Here is a 17,588-nt window from a genome sequence, read left to right on the forward strand (position 1 = left end):
CAGTACGGTTTGTCATGAATTTATCTCAGATGCCCTCTAATAAGCCACAGGAAGGCCTCTATCAGTTGAGGTAGCAATCCCCAAGTGATTCTGAAGGTGTAACTCAGCCATGGGCAAACTACGGCCTGCGGGCGGGATCCGGCTGTTCTATCCGGTTCTCTTGCTCTCCCCTCCGCTCCTTTACTTTGAATTTATATTAGTTCACACAAACACTCCATCCATGCTTTTGTTCTGGCCCTCCAGTCCAGTTTAAGAACCCATTGTGGCCCTTGAGTCAAAAAGTTTGCCCACCCCTGGTGTAATTGAAGGCTGACTGGGTTACAGCAGAGGCAAAGCTCCTTTTAAAAAAAACCCTCTAAACTCTAACTCTGTAGATGAGATGATTCTCTGTTTCATGATCATACAATTCAGAATCCTAAACTTTAAAATCTATAACTCTGTTGTTATATGACTCACAGCAAAGGTCTACTCCTTAAGCAATAAAACAAAATATAGACCTTTTCAAGCTGAGGACTGGTATTAATACAGACCCATAATGAGCATGAAGGCTAATCATTCCTTAGATCCTTCTATTTTCACATCAAATAAGTATATAAAAAATTATACTTTAACTACATGTTATTATTCAAAAAAAATGCCTTCAATGAATTAAGTTTTATTGTTAGGTGTTAACTATTATAAAGGGTGAAATGAAATATTCACTTGAATAATATTTATGTGAAAATCTAAATAAATGTAGAGATACTATGTTCATGGATAAGAAGGCTCAATACCATAAAAATGCCAATTTTTTAAAGTCATTTATAAATTCAGTGATTCCAATAAAAATTCCAACCCAAGGGGAATTGCCAGATGACCCTTCTCTAATTAACTGGATGAGATGATTATAAAAAATTTAGGCTTTAAAGTGCTGGAAGCTAATTCCAGCATGTCATAATAAATGCAAGAAGTTCATCAAAAGGTAGGTGGACCTGAAGCCTTCAGCAAGGGCTAAAGAATTATATTATTGCCTGCTGGAATGGCTGAAAGCATTTCCCCAAACCTGAAAATCTGCATATATTATTGCCTACTGCCAGACAGTTGAGGGCATTTCAATCTACATGTTATTACCTGCCAGCTGGCCAAATAGCTGAACAGCCAAAGGCAGTTCCCCCAATCTGACAATGCCTACTGTATACCAAGCCTTATCTTTGATATGTATATCTGCTTTGCCTTAGGGCAATTTGTGTTAATAAAATCTAGGGGTCCAGAGATTCAGAGAGAACTTGGTTACTGAAGCTAGATCTCCTCTGGCTCCCCAAAATGCCTTCCAAATTTATATTTCATGTCTAGTCTCTTTCTTAATTTATACGCAACCCTTCTCCAGATTCCTGAACCCTTTCTAGATGCTGAGAAACAACCCAGCATTAAGGTACTGATATTCCAGAATAAAGATAATTTAGAGAACAAAAGAGCTTGGAAAGCAAGACAATTTTTAGATTAAAAATTATTTCAAGTAAAATAATCAGATTTAAAAAGATTGGAAAGTAACATTTCTCAGAATATAGAGCAAAAAGATAACAAAATGGAACATGAATGAAAAGTTCAGAGATTTAAATAATCAATATGGGAACTCTAAGATCTGACAACCTGGCATGCGAGAGCAAGAGAGATACTTGAAAAATAGAAGAGAAGCCATTGACAAAGAAATAATCAAAGAGAATTTTCCAAAGTTGAAAAAGAAAATAAGCCTTCAGATTGTGCCAGCACAAGAAATGAACAAAGATTCACACTAAGACTCAAATATCACTATAAAATTTCAGAATACCATAGGTGAAAAGGAACTCTTGTGAGTTACCAAAGAGGAATGAGAGTCAGATTGGCCTTAGACATCTATCAAGCAACATTAAATACCTGAAAACAGTGCTTTGATAATCTTCCATAACCGGTCAAGAAATTATTTTCAATTTAGAATTTAGTTGGCCAAAGCAGCAATTAAGTGAGAGGGCACATAAAAGACATTTTCTGATATTCAAAGATGCAGAAAATTTACTTTCTAAAATCCCAACTTACAAAATTACTTGAAGATATTCTCCAGTGAAACAAGGAAGCAAACCAAGAATGAAAATGGCATAAAATTCAGGAAAAGTGGATCCATGCAGAAGAGCAGTGAAAGAATACTTCAAGATAACAGTTCTTTATCAGGACTAGAGAACAATCAGTCCAAATTAAAACTAGAGTACAAAAGACTTCAGGAGCAAGTTCTTCAGGATACAGAGGAGTCAACAGAAGAGAGTGTGATGGTGGATTAGTAATATATTGAAGACCATTATTACTATAAAAGGCAAAAATATACTGAAGGTAAAGCATTAAGAAAATTATGATTAAAATATGAAGTAAACTGAACTGTGTAAACATAAGATGATGATGAAAGTTTTAGAAAAGAGAACTCATTTGAGGTTGATGTTAAGACTGTTCTCCTTGAACTGGCCACAAACATTCAGAGAAATTACCTTAGCACTCTGTGGTCCAGCATTAACAATGTTTGCAAAATCGTAATAATGTAAATGCTGTTTTTTAGCCGCTAAATTTTAGAGGCAATCTATGGGTAGAGCATGGAAGACTTGGTTATTTTTGCAGGACTCTTTAAAAATTCCTAATATCCCTGATGAGGTAACAGTTAAAATAATTGACAGATAATATGAATAGATGACAAAAGTATAAATGATGGATGCATGCTAATGCTAATACCACCCATTACAAGTATTTAGAAGATACTGTAGGAAGTAGATGGACTAAAACATTAAAAATTAAGGAGCATTATTTAAAATTACTAAAGTATTTATAGACATACTAGAGGCTTGAGGGGTCCCTCAGCCTGTCCAGGACCCCTCGAGGGATGTCCGCCTGCCGGCTTAGGCCCAATCCCGGAGGATTGGGCCTAAGCCGGCAGGCGGACATCCCTCTCACAGTCTGGGTCTCTCGAAGTCCGGGAACCCCTGCTCCTTACCGCCTGCCTGCAGCCGAGGCAGGAGAGGCTGCAGCCGAGGCAGGAGAGGCTCCCGCCACCACTACTGTGCTTGCTGTGCTCGTCAGCCGTGAGCCCAGCTTCTGGCTAAGTGGCGCTCCCCCTGTGGTAGCATACTGACCACCAGGGAGCAGCTCCTGTGTGGGGCCAGGGAGGGACGGGAGAGGTTGGCCAGCTGGAGAAGGAACGTGGGAGGGCTCCAGGGCGTGTCCGGCCCATCTCGCTCAGTCCCAATTGGCTGGAACCCAGCAGCAAGCTAACCTACCAATCGGAGCTTCTGCCCCCTGGTAGTCAGTGCACGTCATAGCGACTGGTCGACTGTCTGCCCCTGGTGGTTGAACAGCCCTAGCATGTAATTAGCATATTACGCTTTGATTGGTTGAATGGACGACCGGACAACCGGACACTTAGCATATTAGGCTTTTATTATATAGGATAATCTACATATATATAAAAGCCTAAGCAACCGTCTGACTGTTTAACCATCTGACCAGTAGCTATGACATGCACTGACCACAAGGGGGCAGACGCTCAATGTAGGAGCTGCTAAGCCGCAGTGACTTGGCAGCTGCTGTTCTCAGGTGACACACCCGGAACCAGAGAAGAGGGAGCCCAATTCTGGGGTGCATCACCCGAGAACTGCCCTCTCGCAATCCTTTAAAAATCTATTTTTTGGATTATTACCTTTATATATGCAGACATATAAAGGGGAATTCAGTGATGATAAAGGAATTGAGAGAACAGGTTAGGTAAAATTCAAGAAACCATTAGTCCCATCATAATAGCATTTTTGCTGCTTTTCCTTAAAGTCAAATAAAACAAAACAAAATAAGCCTAACCACTTAAAAAGTCAGTCATAGTTTTAAAATTACCCTACATCTTAAAAGCAATTAGATAAAAATCAAGGTATCAAATTTGATTTTCTTACATTGTGGAGACAAGGCAAATGTTAACATCTTGAGTACTGTTGAACTCTTTCACAATCTTGATTCTTTCCTCTGATTTTGTACTGCCATCGAGTCGTCGGTAATCAAGCCCAGATGCCATACAGTATTGCTGCAGCACATTGAGCAACTAGAGGAAAGGTAGGAAGACAGTCAAAGGTGAATTCACGGTTCAATAAGCTTTACACCATACAGAGAGAAAATTTACTAAGTATTAATTATTGCTGCTCACAATTTCTTTCTTATTAGAGGAACAGATATTTTTCTGACTTCTGACCCATGTATTTCATTATCCTGAAACTGACTTTAACCTTAAGTAACCTTTCTTTAAAAAAAAAAAAAATCAATCTTTGAAGAAAAAAAATCAATCTTGAATTTTTAAAAGTAAAACCAAATAAAAAGAAAACTATTGGCCAAACCATTTACGTAAATATATTTCATTTATTTATGCTATTTTCTACATTTTAAAATCGCATAAATATTTTAAAGAACATTTTAATTATCAATAAAAACATCAACAGAAAATTAAAAATCTATCTTTGAGTTGCTACTTGACAGTATCTCTGATGTAATTGAGATTTATGTCTCCTCCCTCACTACCATTTCCTACAGTACATGTAAGACAGAAAAGATGGCTGTATGCCACTATGTATTTGAGGCTTTCTGCTTCAGGAGTTAAGGCTGGGCCATTCAAGAACACACTGCAGACCAAACTCACCTTGGTGGAGAAGGAGAAAAGAAGAACTTTATCTTTGTTTTTCCTGCAGTGATTTAAAAGCTGCTGAAGGACCTGGAAATGAACCACAGAGCATCAGTGAACCAGTTCCAATTAAGAGTACACTTTGTATCACTGTGCATCTCTCCTAAAATTTGTAAGGTGTGACTTTGAACCCTAAGTTTTCAAATGGCTGTCAGTGTCAGAAGCATTTCATGCTGTCTGCATGGGAATGTCCACAGCTTTCCTTCTAAGGCTTCTAGGCCACACCACGGAGCCTAAGCTGACCTGGGTCCTTCTCTGCCCAAGGATGCACAGGCTTAGTATAGGCTATGTCTGACTCAATTTATATGGCAAGCATTTGTTCTTTTTTCTGACTATGTTTTCCTGTAAAAATTATAAACCCCATCAAATCCTCTACTAGGTAAATATTTTTAAACAATGCAGCTTTATTATTCTGCTCCCCAAAGAATGTAGTTTGAAATTTTCTCATTTTGGTTGTAGAGACCATAACTGCCATTTTATTACTAATACTGCAACATGAAATTAAAGGTGCCTAACTGCTTTAAAAAAACACAATCAGCCATCATACTGTAACTGGGCAAATGCAGAAGCAGAGGAATGAGAGGTGGCACAAGGACGAATGAGCCCAGTCCATGTGAGTGAAGACAAGGAATCTCAGGGACGTGTCCTGCATTGCTGCTGAGCGTTTGTTTCTTTCTTGCTGTCTTTGGCTTTCTTCATCTGTATTCAAAGTCCCTTGTGCCCTGGGTTTTCAGGTGTCTACAATGTTAAGATCTGCATCAATAAAGCCAGGAACAATGGGCCTTTTAAAGCTGTGGTTGAGAGGATTTCCTGAATGCCCAGGGGCCCTCAAGCAGCCTGTTTTTCAGCATGAGAGATGTGTGCAATGTTTCACTTGGTTCTGTATTTGATTTGATCTCTTCATTAAATGCTAAGATGCAATATCGTTCACTGAGAGTGGGGAAAATGCAAAATTGTTTTTCTTTATCTGTTTTCTTTATTGTTCTTCTTTATTCCTTAAACATGTTTTTAAAATGTGTTCTAAATGTTTTTTTATTCCGTATCACTGCTTTGGCCATGAGGCTCTCATGACTTTCAGTGTCCCAGAGTCTCAGCTCCAAATGTGGGGAGGAGGAGCTCTGGACTTACAGCGAGAATCTGTTCCATGAGCACAATACTGCATTATCCTCATTTTTAATTTTATGCCATCTGTGTATGTTCACAAATATTAAGTTATTACATGTTTTCAAATGAGCATTTTCATTCTAAATTTGTTTACAAATATATTTTTAATGAGAGTTCAAAACCAAGTTTTAGCACCTAAAAAGAATACACTTTGTACATATAAGTATCACTTGAGAATTTCTTAGAAAGTATTTTTATATAATATAACCTCAAGTCATATTTCCTAATTCCCTTCATTTTTGGCAAGTTAGAGAAATAAAGTATTAGATACTACATGAAGTGTTAGTCATCACCACATGGTGAAAAATGAGGTGAAGTTCCCAAAGACTCTTATTTTATCTCATGTTGTTTTAATAAAAAGGAAGCATTTTAGATTATGAGACACATTTAAATGGTTTAATTCAATTTCTAAAATATACTTTCTTTATACCTACAATATGTTCAGAAACTAAATTACAGAGCAGCATTCCTTTTAGGAAGTATTTTAATTTCCCCTAGACAGATGTAATGAAATGTGTTTAATTACATCTAGGTTCTAAAAGTCTTGATATTTATTTTTTTTTAAATAATCAGTCAGATATATACTTCTTCTCATTTTCTCCTCTCTGTTTCTTTATTTATAGTAAGTTCTGACTTCCAGATTTGATTTTGACCTCAAAATGCCAATAATCTGCCCCCAACACACAGTGCTTTTAGGGAGGAAGCAAATAATCCAAAGCCTGTTTATAATAGTAATACTATTATTTTAAAAGCAGGCATTTCCACATCTGGCCATGACAGCTCTAGAACACTGTGGAAAAGCAGGCCTGGAAGGAAAGAAAAGGAATTTTCTGAACAAAGTCCAAGGTTTTTTTGAACTTTACAATAAACAGTAATTTTATTTATTCAATTATGTATAAACATTTAACCTTTTAAATAAAAAAATTATACTCAATATAGCACTCTTAATATTTGAGCAAGAGAAGACATTGTCCTAACTCTGACCTCTACCCTGCAATCCCTCAAAAAAAGCTAAGAAGTTAAAAGTCTACTCAGATAACCAATCAAATGGTGAATAAAAATGTCACAGATAAGGTAAAATTATTTTAATACTTGGAGAACATATAAAGTAGTTTTATTGACATTTAACTTTATCCTATACTAGAGGCCTGTTGCAGGAAGATTCCTGCAAGAATAGGGCTTCCTGCGGCCTTCTTCGCCATCCTGCCTGCTTCCCTCCCTTCTCTGTAGCCCCACCTGCTTCCCCCACCGCTCCACTTGCTTCTCCGCAGCTTCGCTCCCTTCTGCAGCGCTTGGCTTCCTTCTATGCTGTCTTCAGTCTTTGCTCTGCACCTGGATATGCAAATTAACCGCCATCTTGGTTGGGTTAATTTGCATACTCGTTCCTGATTGGTTGGTGGGCGTGGCTTGTGGGCGGAGCAGAGGTGTGGTCAATTTGCATGTTTCTCTTTTATTAGATAGGATAATAAAAGGCTAATATGCAAATTGTCCCCTCGACCAGGAGTTGAACTGGGAGTTTGACCAGGGGGCGGGGCCAGCCAGCCAACATCCCAAAGCCCCTCCCCCTGGCCGGCCCAGCCTCGATCAGGGTGGGTGGACCTGCCAGACCCCACCCATACACGAATTCATGCACTAGGCCTCTAGTTTTGTTTTTTTTAAAAAATAAGTGATTCTATATAAGTATATGCATTTCATTTCACATAATACATTAACTTCTTAAATTAATACTTTATTTTTTAGAGCAAAGAATTGAGTAGAATATACAGAGGAGTCCCATAGAATCCTCTTTCACCTATTCCCATCCCTTCTCTACACAGCTTCCTCTATTAACATCTTACATTAGGGTAGTGTATTTACAACAACTAATGAATGAACACCGATAAATTATTATCAACGAAAGTCTATAGTTCACAGTAGGGTTCACTCATTGTGTTGTACAGTTCTATGGGTTTTGACAAAGGTATAATCACATGTATCTACTATAACAGTATGATACAGAACAGTTTCACTACCCTAGAACTTCCCCATGCTCCTTCTATTCCTCCCTCCCTACAAGCCTCTGGTGACCATGGATCATTTTACTTTCTCTCTAGTTTTGCCTTTTCCAGAATGCCACACACATGGAATCATACAGTATGTAGCCTTTTCAGACTGACTTCTTTCATTGAGCAACATGCATTTAAGGTGCCTCTGTGTGTTTTTTTGTAGCTTGAATGATCATTTCTATTGTTAAATAATACTCCATTTTCTAGACAGATCACAGTCTGCTTATCCATGTACCTATTACCGAAGGACATCTTTACTAGTATTGCTTCCAAGTTCTGGCAATTGTGAATAAAGTTGCTTTAAACATCTGTACGCAGGCTCTTGTGTGACACTAAGTTTTTAACTCATTTGAGTAAATACCAATGAGTGTGATTGCTGGATCTTATGCTCAGAGTTCAATTAGCTTTATTAGAAAATGCAAACTGTCTTCCAAAGTGGCCATACCAGTTTGCATTCTCATCAGCAACAAATGAGTTCCTATTGCTCCATATGCTAGCATTTGGTATTGTCAGTATTTGGGGTTCAGCCATTCAAATAGATATGTAGTGGTATCTCACTGTTGTTTTAATTTGTAATTCCCTAATGACATATGACACTGAGCATCTTTTCACCTGCTTATTTGCCATCTGTGTATCTTCTGTGTGTGAGTTATCTCTTCAGGTCTTTTGCCCATTTTTTTAACTGAATTGTTTTCTTATTGTTGAGTTTTAAGAATTCTATGTATATTTTAGATACCAGTCTCTTATTGTTTTGCAAATATTTCCTCCCAGTCTGTGGCTTGACTTTTCATTCTCTTAAAGACATCAATATATTAAATCAAGGATATATTGCACAGAAATCCACTTTGATTACTATTGCATTTTTTCAGGCATTCTTGAATATCTTATAGTAAAAACAAAAACAAGTAAGAAAAGCGAATGCTTTTGGTCTTTATTAGGCTAGTTCAAAAAATAAAAAAAGAGTCATTAACTAAATGAATAACTATAAACTAATATCCCTTATTAGAAATTTCATAAATGACAGTGTAGTCACTATAGGTTGGAGTCTTAACAATACCGACCCAATGTTTTACCACTCATTCTTTAGAGATCAGGGCAATCCACCTAAAAAGGAATCTTAAATTTGGGCATATTCACAGCTAAGGAATCTTGCATCTAATTTTACTCAAGTTAGTCAGGCATAGAGATTAACATGACCCTTGTATGATTCCAGTAGCACTAAACATGGTTTCCATGTCTTTTCTCCCCACTCTCCACAATAAGTGGCTTTGTGGCATTTCTCAAGGGAAAGAAAAATGAGGACTTTTATCAGGGAAATGAGTGCAACATGTGACCATCCCCTGGAATAGTAGTTGAGGTCAACAGACCTTGGCACTTAAGAGAAAGAGCAGGAGTTCATGAGTGTAGCTTTGAGGCTACGAAGGGTACAGTGGGCATTATATCCACAAATAAATTGCACCTGCAGGCTAACCTATAAGAGAAATAGAATGAGGCTATTTTATTACCTGAATTTAAAAAGTACATGCAATTTGGAGTCCTTAACCCCGTAGGCAATAATTCCAAAATAAGCCTATAGATTTTCAATCACTAAAGCACCACATCAAGTTGCTAATCAAATGATGAAACACAGCCTTAAAAATATAACCCTAGCTTATTACTACCAGTCTCTGATTTTCTGGTGCTTTCACATAACAAGTAAATTACATGCTTCCTTCACATATAAAGGCACCCAGCCTCCAGCAACAATTTATGCTTGCTTTTACCCTTTTAAAAGTCTTAATAAAAGATAAATACAATGATTATCTTAATCAGATACTACTTTTCCTAATTATATCATTCTAATTAACAGTATGTTTTAAACCATATATTTAACGGATATATAAGAAAGTGCAGAGTTATAAATTTTCATTTTATTTCAAAAGTAGTAACTTTTTAGTAGAGTCACAATGAATAGAATTTAAATAAATAGCAATAGATAATGTTTGAAATAGTTTTCAATGAAGGCCATAATTTTTAGAAATAATCTACTGGCTTAAGTTATGGGAAAATTAGTACTCAGTCCTAAATTAATGGGGATTTCATGTTTTTTAATTTAAAGTAATAGAAGTCAACAAACTTGGTGATAAAAATAGATTTTCTAACTTAATAATTAGAAAATATTATTTGAAATATATCTTATTAATCATAGAATATTCTCACCAGAGGAAATATATATACACATATGTATTTTTTAAAGATTTTTTATTGCTTTTTAGAGAGGAAGGGAGAGGGAGAGAGAGCAAGAAACATCAATTTGAGAGTGAAACATCGATTGGCTGCCTCCTGCATTCCCCCTACCAGGGATAGAGGCCAAAACCTGGGCATATGCCACCTTGATCGGGAATTGAACTGGCACCCTTGCAGTGAATGGGGCAACACCCAACCAACTGAACCACACTGGCCAGGGTCAAACATATTTATTTTAAAAATACGTAACTCCCAACAATGTGGGTATAGAGGGACATACCTCAACATAATAAAGCCCATATGTAACAATCCCACAGCTAACATGCTTAATGGTGAAAAACTGAAAACTTATCTTCTAAAATCAAGAACAATATAAGAGTGCCCACTCTTGCCTGGCTGGTATGACTCAGTGGTTGAGCATCAACCTATGAACCAGGAAGTCACTGTTCAATTCCTAGTCAGGGCAAATGCCTGGGTTACAGGTTCAATCCCCAGTAGGGGGCAAGCAGGAGGCAGCTCAGACAGGAAGTGAAAGGGAGATAGAGATAGAAGCATCAATGATAAGATCGGATCAATGATTCGATCTTATCATTGATGCTTCTATCTCTATCTCCCTTTCACTTCCTGTCTGAAATCAATAAAAAAATACATATTTTTTAAAAAAGAATGCCCACTCTTGTCACTTCTTTTGTTGTTGTTAATCCTCACTCTTGGATATTTTTTCCATTGATTTTTTTTTTTTTTAGAGAGAATGGAAGGGAGGGGAAGACAGAGAGAGAGAGAGAAGGGGGGGATGGGGGAGAAGCACCAATGTGAGAGAGACACATCGATTGGTTACTGACCAGGGACCCGAATGACCCCACAACTCAGGTAGTCCCCTTGACCAGGAATCAAACCCGCTACCTTTAGGTGCATGGGCCGAAGCTCTAACCACTTAGCAACACTGGCCAAGGCACTCTTGCCACTTTTATTCAATATAATACTAACCATCCTAGCCAGAGCAATTAGGAAAAAGGAGGAGGAGGGGGAGAGGGAAAGAAAAGAAAAAGAATAAAGGGCATCCAAATTAGAAAAAAGCAAAACTACCTCTATTTTTAGACTACATATTATATATAGGAAAACCCTGAAGAATCAACAAAAAATCAAAAGGTGTTATAACTAACATACAAATTTAGTATACAGGGTGGGCAAAGGTAGGTTTATAGTTGTTCATATGGAAAATAATACAATCATTAATAAATAATAATACAAGAATGAACTCTGTTTTGCATACTCTTAACTGTAAACCTATTTTTGCCCCACCCTGTGGTTGCAGGAAAAAATCAATATACAAAAATCAGTTGCATTTCTATGCACTAGTAGGAACTATCAGAAAAAGAAATTAAGAAAACAATCCCATTTTCAACTGCATCAAAAATAATAAAATACCTAGGAATAAATTTAACCAAGGAGATGAAAGACATGTACGCTGAAAACTTTAAGTCATGATGCAAGATATTGAAGACAACACAATAAATGGAAAGATGTTCTGTGCTCATGTATTAAATCAATATTGCTAAAATGTTCTAACTACCTAAAGCTGTCTACAGATTCAATGTAATCCCTATCAAAATTCCAATGGCATTTTTTACAAAAATAGAACAATCCTAAAATTTGAATGGAACCACAAAAGACCCAAATAGCCCCAGCAATCTTGAGGAAGAACAAAGCTGAAGGCATCACACTTTCTGATTTCAAATTATATTACAGAGCAATAATAATCAAAACAGTATAGTATTGGCATAAAAACAGATACATAGATCAATGGAACAGAATAGAGAACCCAGAAATGAAACCATACATATATGGTCAATTAATTTACAACAAAGAAGGCAAGAATTTAAAATGGGGAAAGGGCAGTCTCTTAAAAACTAGACAATCACATGCAAAAGAATAAAATCAATCTCAAAAAGTTATCAACACCCCCATGTTCACTGCAGCATTATTTACAACTAGTGGCCCGGTGCACGAAATTCATGCATGGGGGGTGTGTCCCTCAGCCCGGCCTGCACCCTCTCCAATCTGGGATCCCTCAAAGGATGTCCTACTGCCGGTTTACAGGGATTGGGCCTAAACCAGCAGTCGGACATCCCTCTTGCAATCTGGGACTGCTGGCTCCTAACCGCTCACCTGCCTGCCTGCCTGATTGCCCCTAACCACTCTGCCTGCCGGCCTGCTCACCCCCAAATGCCCCCCCCCCCGCCAGCCTGATCACCTCCAACTGCTCCCCATGCCAGCGTGCTTGCCCCAACTGCCCCCCCCCTGCTGGCCTGCTCACCCCCACCTGCCCTCCCCACTGGCCTGCTCACCCCCAACTACCCCCCTCCTGGCCTGCTCACCCCAAATTGCCCCCCTCACTGTCCTGATAACCCCCAACTGACCCCCACTGATGGCTTACTTGCCCCCAACTGGCCCCCCTGCTGGTCTGCTCAACCCCAACTGCCCCCCCGCTCACCAGCCTGATCACCCCCACCGGCTCCCCCCACCCGCCTGATCACCCACAACTGCCGTCCCATCCTGGCCTGATCACCCACAACTGCCCTCCCCTCTTGGCCTCTAACCGCCTCTACCTCAGCCCTGCCACCATGGCTTTGTCCAGAAGAACATCCGGAAGGTCTCCCATTCTAATTAGCATATTACCCTTTTATTAGTATAGATAGCCAAAACATGGAAACAACATAAATGTCTGTCAATAGATGAATGGATAAAAATGTGATCCTGTCATTTGAGACAAATAGACCTTGAGGGAATTCTGTGAAGTGAAATAAGTCAGACAAAGACAAATAGCATATGATCTCACTTATATGTGGACTCTTAAAACAAAACATCAAACCCTTAGGTATAGAGAACAGATCAGTGGTCACCAAAGGCAGGGGATGTGGAACAGATGAAATCGGTGAAGGTAGTCAAAGAGTACAAGCTTCTCTAAGATAAGTAAGTCCTGGGGAAATATTGTACAGCGTAGTGACTGTAGTTAACAATACCATACTGTATATTTAGGAAGGGACAGATTATAAAGTTCTCATCACAAGGAAAGAATTGTAATTATGTGAGGTGATGGATATTAACTAGACTTATTGTGGTGTGGTCATCATTTCAAAATATTTGCATTTATCAAATCATTATGTTGCATACATAAACTAATACAACGTTACAGTCAATTATATCTCAGTAAAAAAAAAAAATACACTCACAAGATTTTAAGGTAATCTTCCCAGTTTACATATTATACCACTGAATTTAGAGATCCAGGCAAACTAAACTATGGGGAACTTATACAGATTAACTGCTAAAAATACTTCCGGGATTTCAAAGAAAAAAACCCTACCTAATTACTTTCTTTTTATTTTTATGCCAAAAGAAATAACTTAATTTTTGTTAATTAAAACATAAAGTTGGAAATCATTCTGTAAAAATCTTTGAATCCATAAATAAAGATTCTCGATAGTTATGAAGGGGTTAAACAATTGAATTCTGCTACAAGGAGGCTAGAAACTGTATTTCATGCATCTATGACAGGCAATGCCCAGAGGCCTGAGTCGTGGTTGGGAAACCTGGCCTTACTTTTAAGACCCTCCCTCAGTAACTCCTTACCAAGAGCACACCTCCAGGTCACTTTCCCAGTGTACAACAATGCTCCCTTGCACAAATGAGATATAGCACCTTGCAATTTACGTTGGCAAGTAAAATCAAGAGACAGAAAATTCAGTCTAGAATAAAGGCCTTGAAAACCCTTAGAGTTCTCACAGAGAACAAAGAGAACTCTTCAAGAAGCTTCTTTCTCTTATTCTGAGCTTCCACCTATCCTCATCCTCCCATTTGGCATTACCATTTATAGATCTGGTAAATTACCTCCTTAAAAATTTGAAGACAAATTATTATACATGTGGCAACAGCATACATTTTTAAGAGGGTATGAATCCAATACAATAGCAAAGTTTGAAGTATATTTAATATGACTACTTCTAATTGAGAACACACCAGACGCAGGTTCATAGTGAGCTACTAAATACACATACAACTAGACCATTTGTCTGAGGCCACCATCTCCTCTGAATGACTGGGCATCTGTTCTAATTAGCTGGTGTCCCTGTCATACCATTTGATAAATATTTTGTATATCATCTTTGTGTATATGAAAACTGAAAGAAGAGCACTTACCTTCATTTTTCCACTGTATTTTGGGTCAGAAAGTGTTTCAAAGGCTGCATCTTTGCTTTTCTGCACAAAATCTGGGAATCTGGAAAATACCTGATCACATATCCTTTTGATGAGTGTTTCCTTAAAAGGAAGAGATAGATGAAGAGAAATATCAACTCAACACATTTAAACCTGTATAAATTGAATATAAAATGTTAAGGAAGACTTATTTAACTTAAGTTTAAAATTTCTCACTTTGATTAAAAACTTAAGTGCTTATACTTCTTTGGCATGTAAATTAAAAATGAGCAAATTAGTTTCCTCTTAACTTTCATACAAAAATATATTTGGTTGGAAATTTCATATCAAATATAAAGTATTTATACCAGATAGCATCACAGACATTTTAAAAGGCAACCCAAACCTGCTGTTTGGAGGTGCTAGCAGCCTGCAGTAGCGAGACGTGGTTAGCTACCTTCTGAAGGACTGCAAGGTAGCTGAAATACAAGGTTTTCACTGTTTCACCATGTGAATTGGTCTGCAACCAGAGAAACACAGGAAGTAAAAACAAGCAAAGGACTAACGTGACTATGTAATACTTACATCACAAAATATATCACTTACAATAATACTTATTATTGTGTTACTATTGGCACAATATATTTTGAGAAAATGATGGTCAACTATTTATACAAAATATACATAAATCACTAATGTGGAATCATACTTTTGGTGAACCATAACAGTGACTTCTTTTTAAAATTGATTGTAGAGAGGAAGGGAGAGAGAGAGAGAAAGAGAGAGAGAGAGAGAGAAAACATTGATCAGTTATCTCTCGTATGGGCCCCAGTTGGGGATCAAACCCACAACCTGGGTATGTGCCCTGACCAGGCATTGAACGCACCACCTTTTGGTGTATGGGATGACACTCCAACCAACTGAGCCACACTGGCCAGGGCAATACAGTGATGTTTTTAACAAAAGAGGGGAGAATGACCTCATTCTAGAAAGTATTTATCCTCCTGATACAGTCATAAAAATGCTGCTGTAAGAGATAATAAAACTATAGGATAAGGTGGCAGTGTTGTATAGACCAGAGGTCACAAACCAGTGGTCCGCGGACCACTGGTGGTCCGTGAGGTCCGAAAGGTTGGCGACCGCTGGTATAGACCCCTTTACTCTTGCCTCTCATTTATATTACAAGGTTTCCTAGGAATCTGAGCTATTAGCAAAAAATTGAAGTGGTTAAAAACAGCAAAATGAGAGATTACAATAAATCTCAATCTAGATAAATATTTATCCAGGTCCCTCTATGTATGAAATTATGTGACAGGTAACTTGATAATAAAATAGAGGTAAAAAAGAGGCAGGAAATATATTTGTTTCTAAATAAAAATAAAATACTTTCTATATTATACACTGTTTCTATTAAAGTAAAACTATATCTCACATCAGAATAATGTTTTAAGCCTGCAATGAAACAGTAAGTTTATTATTAGTGGACTAGAGGCCTGGTGCATGAAATTCATGCATGGGGGTGGGGGGGTCCCCTCAGCCCGGTCTGCACCCTCTCCAATCCTGGACCCCTTGGGAGATGTCCAACTGCCTCTCGCAATCTGGGACTGCTGGCTCCTAACCGCTCGCCTGCCTGCCTGCCTGATCATCCCTAACACCTCCGCCTGGCTGACTGCCCCTAACCACCTCTGCCTGCCTGCCTGATCGTCCCTAACTGCTCCCCTGCTGGCTTGATCGCCCCTAACTGCCTCTGTCTCACCCCATACCTGGGACCCAGGTTTCCCTCCTCCGGCTGGTCACAAGCACCCAGGACCTGGGCTCCCCTCCCTCTGGACGGCCGCAGGCACCCAGGACCTGGGCCGGCTTCGCCCAGGCTGGCCGCAGCCACGGGGGACCATGGGCGGGCGGCTTTGCCTGGGCTGCAGCCACAGGCACCCTCTTCCAGGCCGCAGGCGCAGGCACAGCCATGGTACCCGGGACCGCAGGGCGTGTAGCTTGTCCCTCTCCCAGGCCAGGCTGTAGGCGCTGGTGCCCGGGACTGTGGGCAGGTGGCTTGTCCCTCTCCCGGGCCACAGCCCTAGCTCTGGCGCCCGGGACTGTGGGGCGGGCAGCTTGTCCCTCTCTCGGGCCACAGGTGCAGGTGCAGCCGCTGGCACCCGGAACTGTGGGGCACGTGGCTTGTCCCTCTCCCAGACCGCAGCCTGGCTGGTCCCCATTCCTCTCTTGTGAGCTCATTTGTGCCTGGCTGGTCCCCATTACTCTCTCCCCAGTGTTGAGTGTCTGAGCCGTTATGGCATCACGGTGTAAGGGCGTGACAACAATTTGCATGTTAGCTCTTTATTATATCGGATAATAGATAGCCTGAAAATGAAATAAGATTTCAAGATGAAAGTAGGATATTTCCCAATGAAAGCTGAAAAGGATATCAAATTGAAGCTACTTTCAAAAACTAGTTTTCAAAAAATATATTTGAATCTTGTATTTTGCTGTGATCACTATTTGATATTGTAAAATATTTTTTAAAGCTATTCCTTTTTATTAACTTACTAGAGGCCCGGTGCATGGATTCGTGCACTGGTGGGGGTCGCATGGCTTAGCCAGCACCCTCTCGCAATCTGGGACCCCTTGGGATGTCGGAGGCCTGGTGCATGAATTCGGCCCAATCCCTGCAGGCCAGGCTGAGGGACTCCACCGGTGCACGAATCCATGCACCGGGCCTCTAGTATGCATATAAACCTTTAGTTAATCTCTTCCCACCCTCCTCCCTCCCTGCTTCCCTCTGAGATTCATCAGTCTGTTCCATGTTTCCATACCTGTAGACTGAGCATCTGCCCCCTGGTGGTCAGTGCGTGTCATAGCTACCAGTCGAACAGTCGGACACTTAGCATATTAGTCTTTTATATATATATAGACTAGAGGGCCGGTGCACGAAATATGTGCATGGGTAGGGTCCCTAGTCCTAGCCGGCGATCAGGGCCTATCTGTGGGGCAACTGGCAGGGTGATCAGGGGGCCTGCACTGGCACCTGCCTTGGCCAGCCTGGTGCTGCCCGCTTGCGGGCCCCACCCCCCGCCACTGGTTGCTTCCCTCTACGGAGCGACCAGCGGGGCGACCAGTGGGACGACCGCTGGCTCCCGCCTTGGCCAGCCTGGCACAGCCTGCTCGCCAGCCCCACCCCCCAATCTCCCCGCTGCCGCCACCTGTAGCCTCCCTCTGCGGGGCAACTGGCAGAGTGATAGGGAGCCTGG

At 39.9% G+C, this 17,588-nt stretch overlaps 1 protein-coding gene across 6 annotated transcripts in view; it reads right to left on the minus strand.

The window, feature by feature from the left end:
- The window catches only part of ERCC6L2 (ERCC excision repair 6 like 2), a gene marked incomplete at its 3' end in the record, with an annotated part of 132,051 nt that overhangs the window by 73,460 nt on the left and 41,003 nt on the right, over positions 1–17,588 (minus strand). For 5 of the 6 annotated variants that reach the window (XM_080671041.1, XM_080671043.1, XM_080671042.1 and 2 more), the window contains 4 exons: positions 14,750–14,863; positions 14,347–14,466; positions 4,670–4,741; positions 3,936–4,081 (listed from right to left, as the gene is read on the minus strand). In XM_080671041.1, the coding sequence (XP_080527167.1) occupies positions 3,936–4,081; positions 4,670–4,741; positions 14,347–14,466; positions 14,750–14,863 (452 nt within the window). Of the gene's footprint in view, positions 1–3,931; positions 4,082–4,669; positions 4,742–14,346; positions 14,467–14,749; positions 14,864–17,588 lie in introns of those variants that run through there. The other variant, XM_080671045.1, reaches the window with a different exon arrangement.

Source organism: Plecotus auritus (assembly GCF_963455305.1).
Source record: "Plecotus auritus genome assembly, chromosome: 5".
NCBI classification, from domain to species: Eukaryota; Metazoa; Chordata; class Mammalia; order Chiroptera; family Vespertilionidae; genus Plecotus; species Plecotus auritus.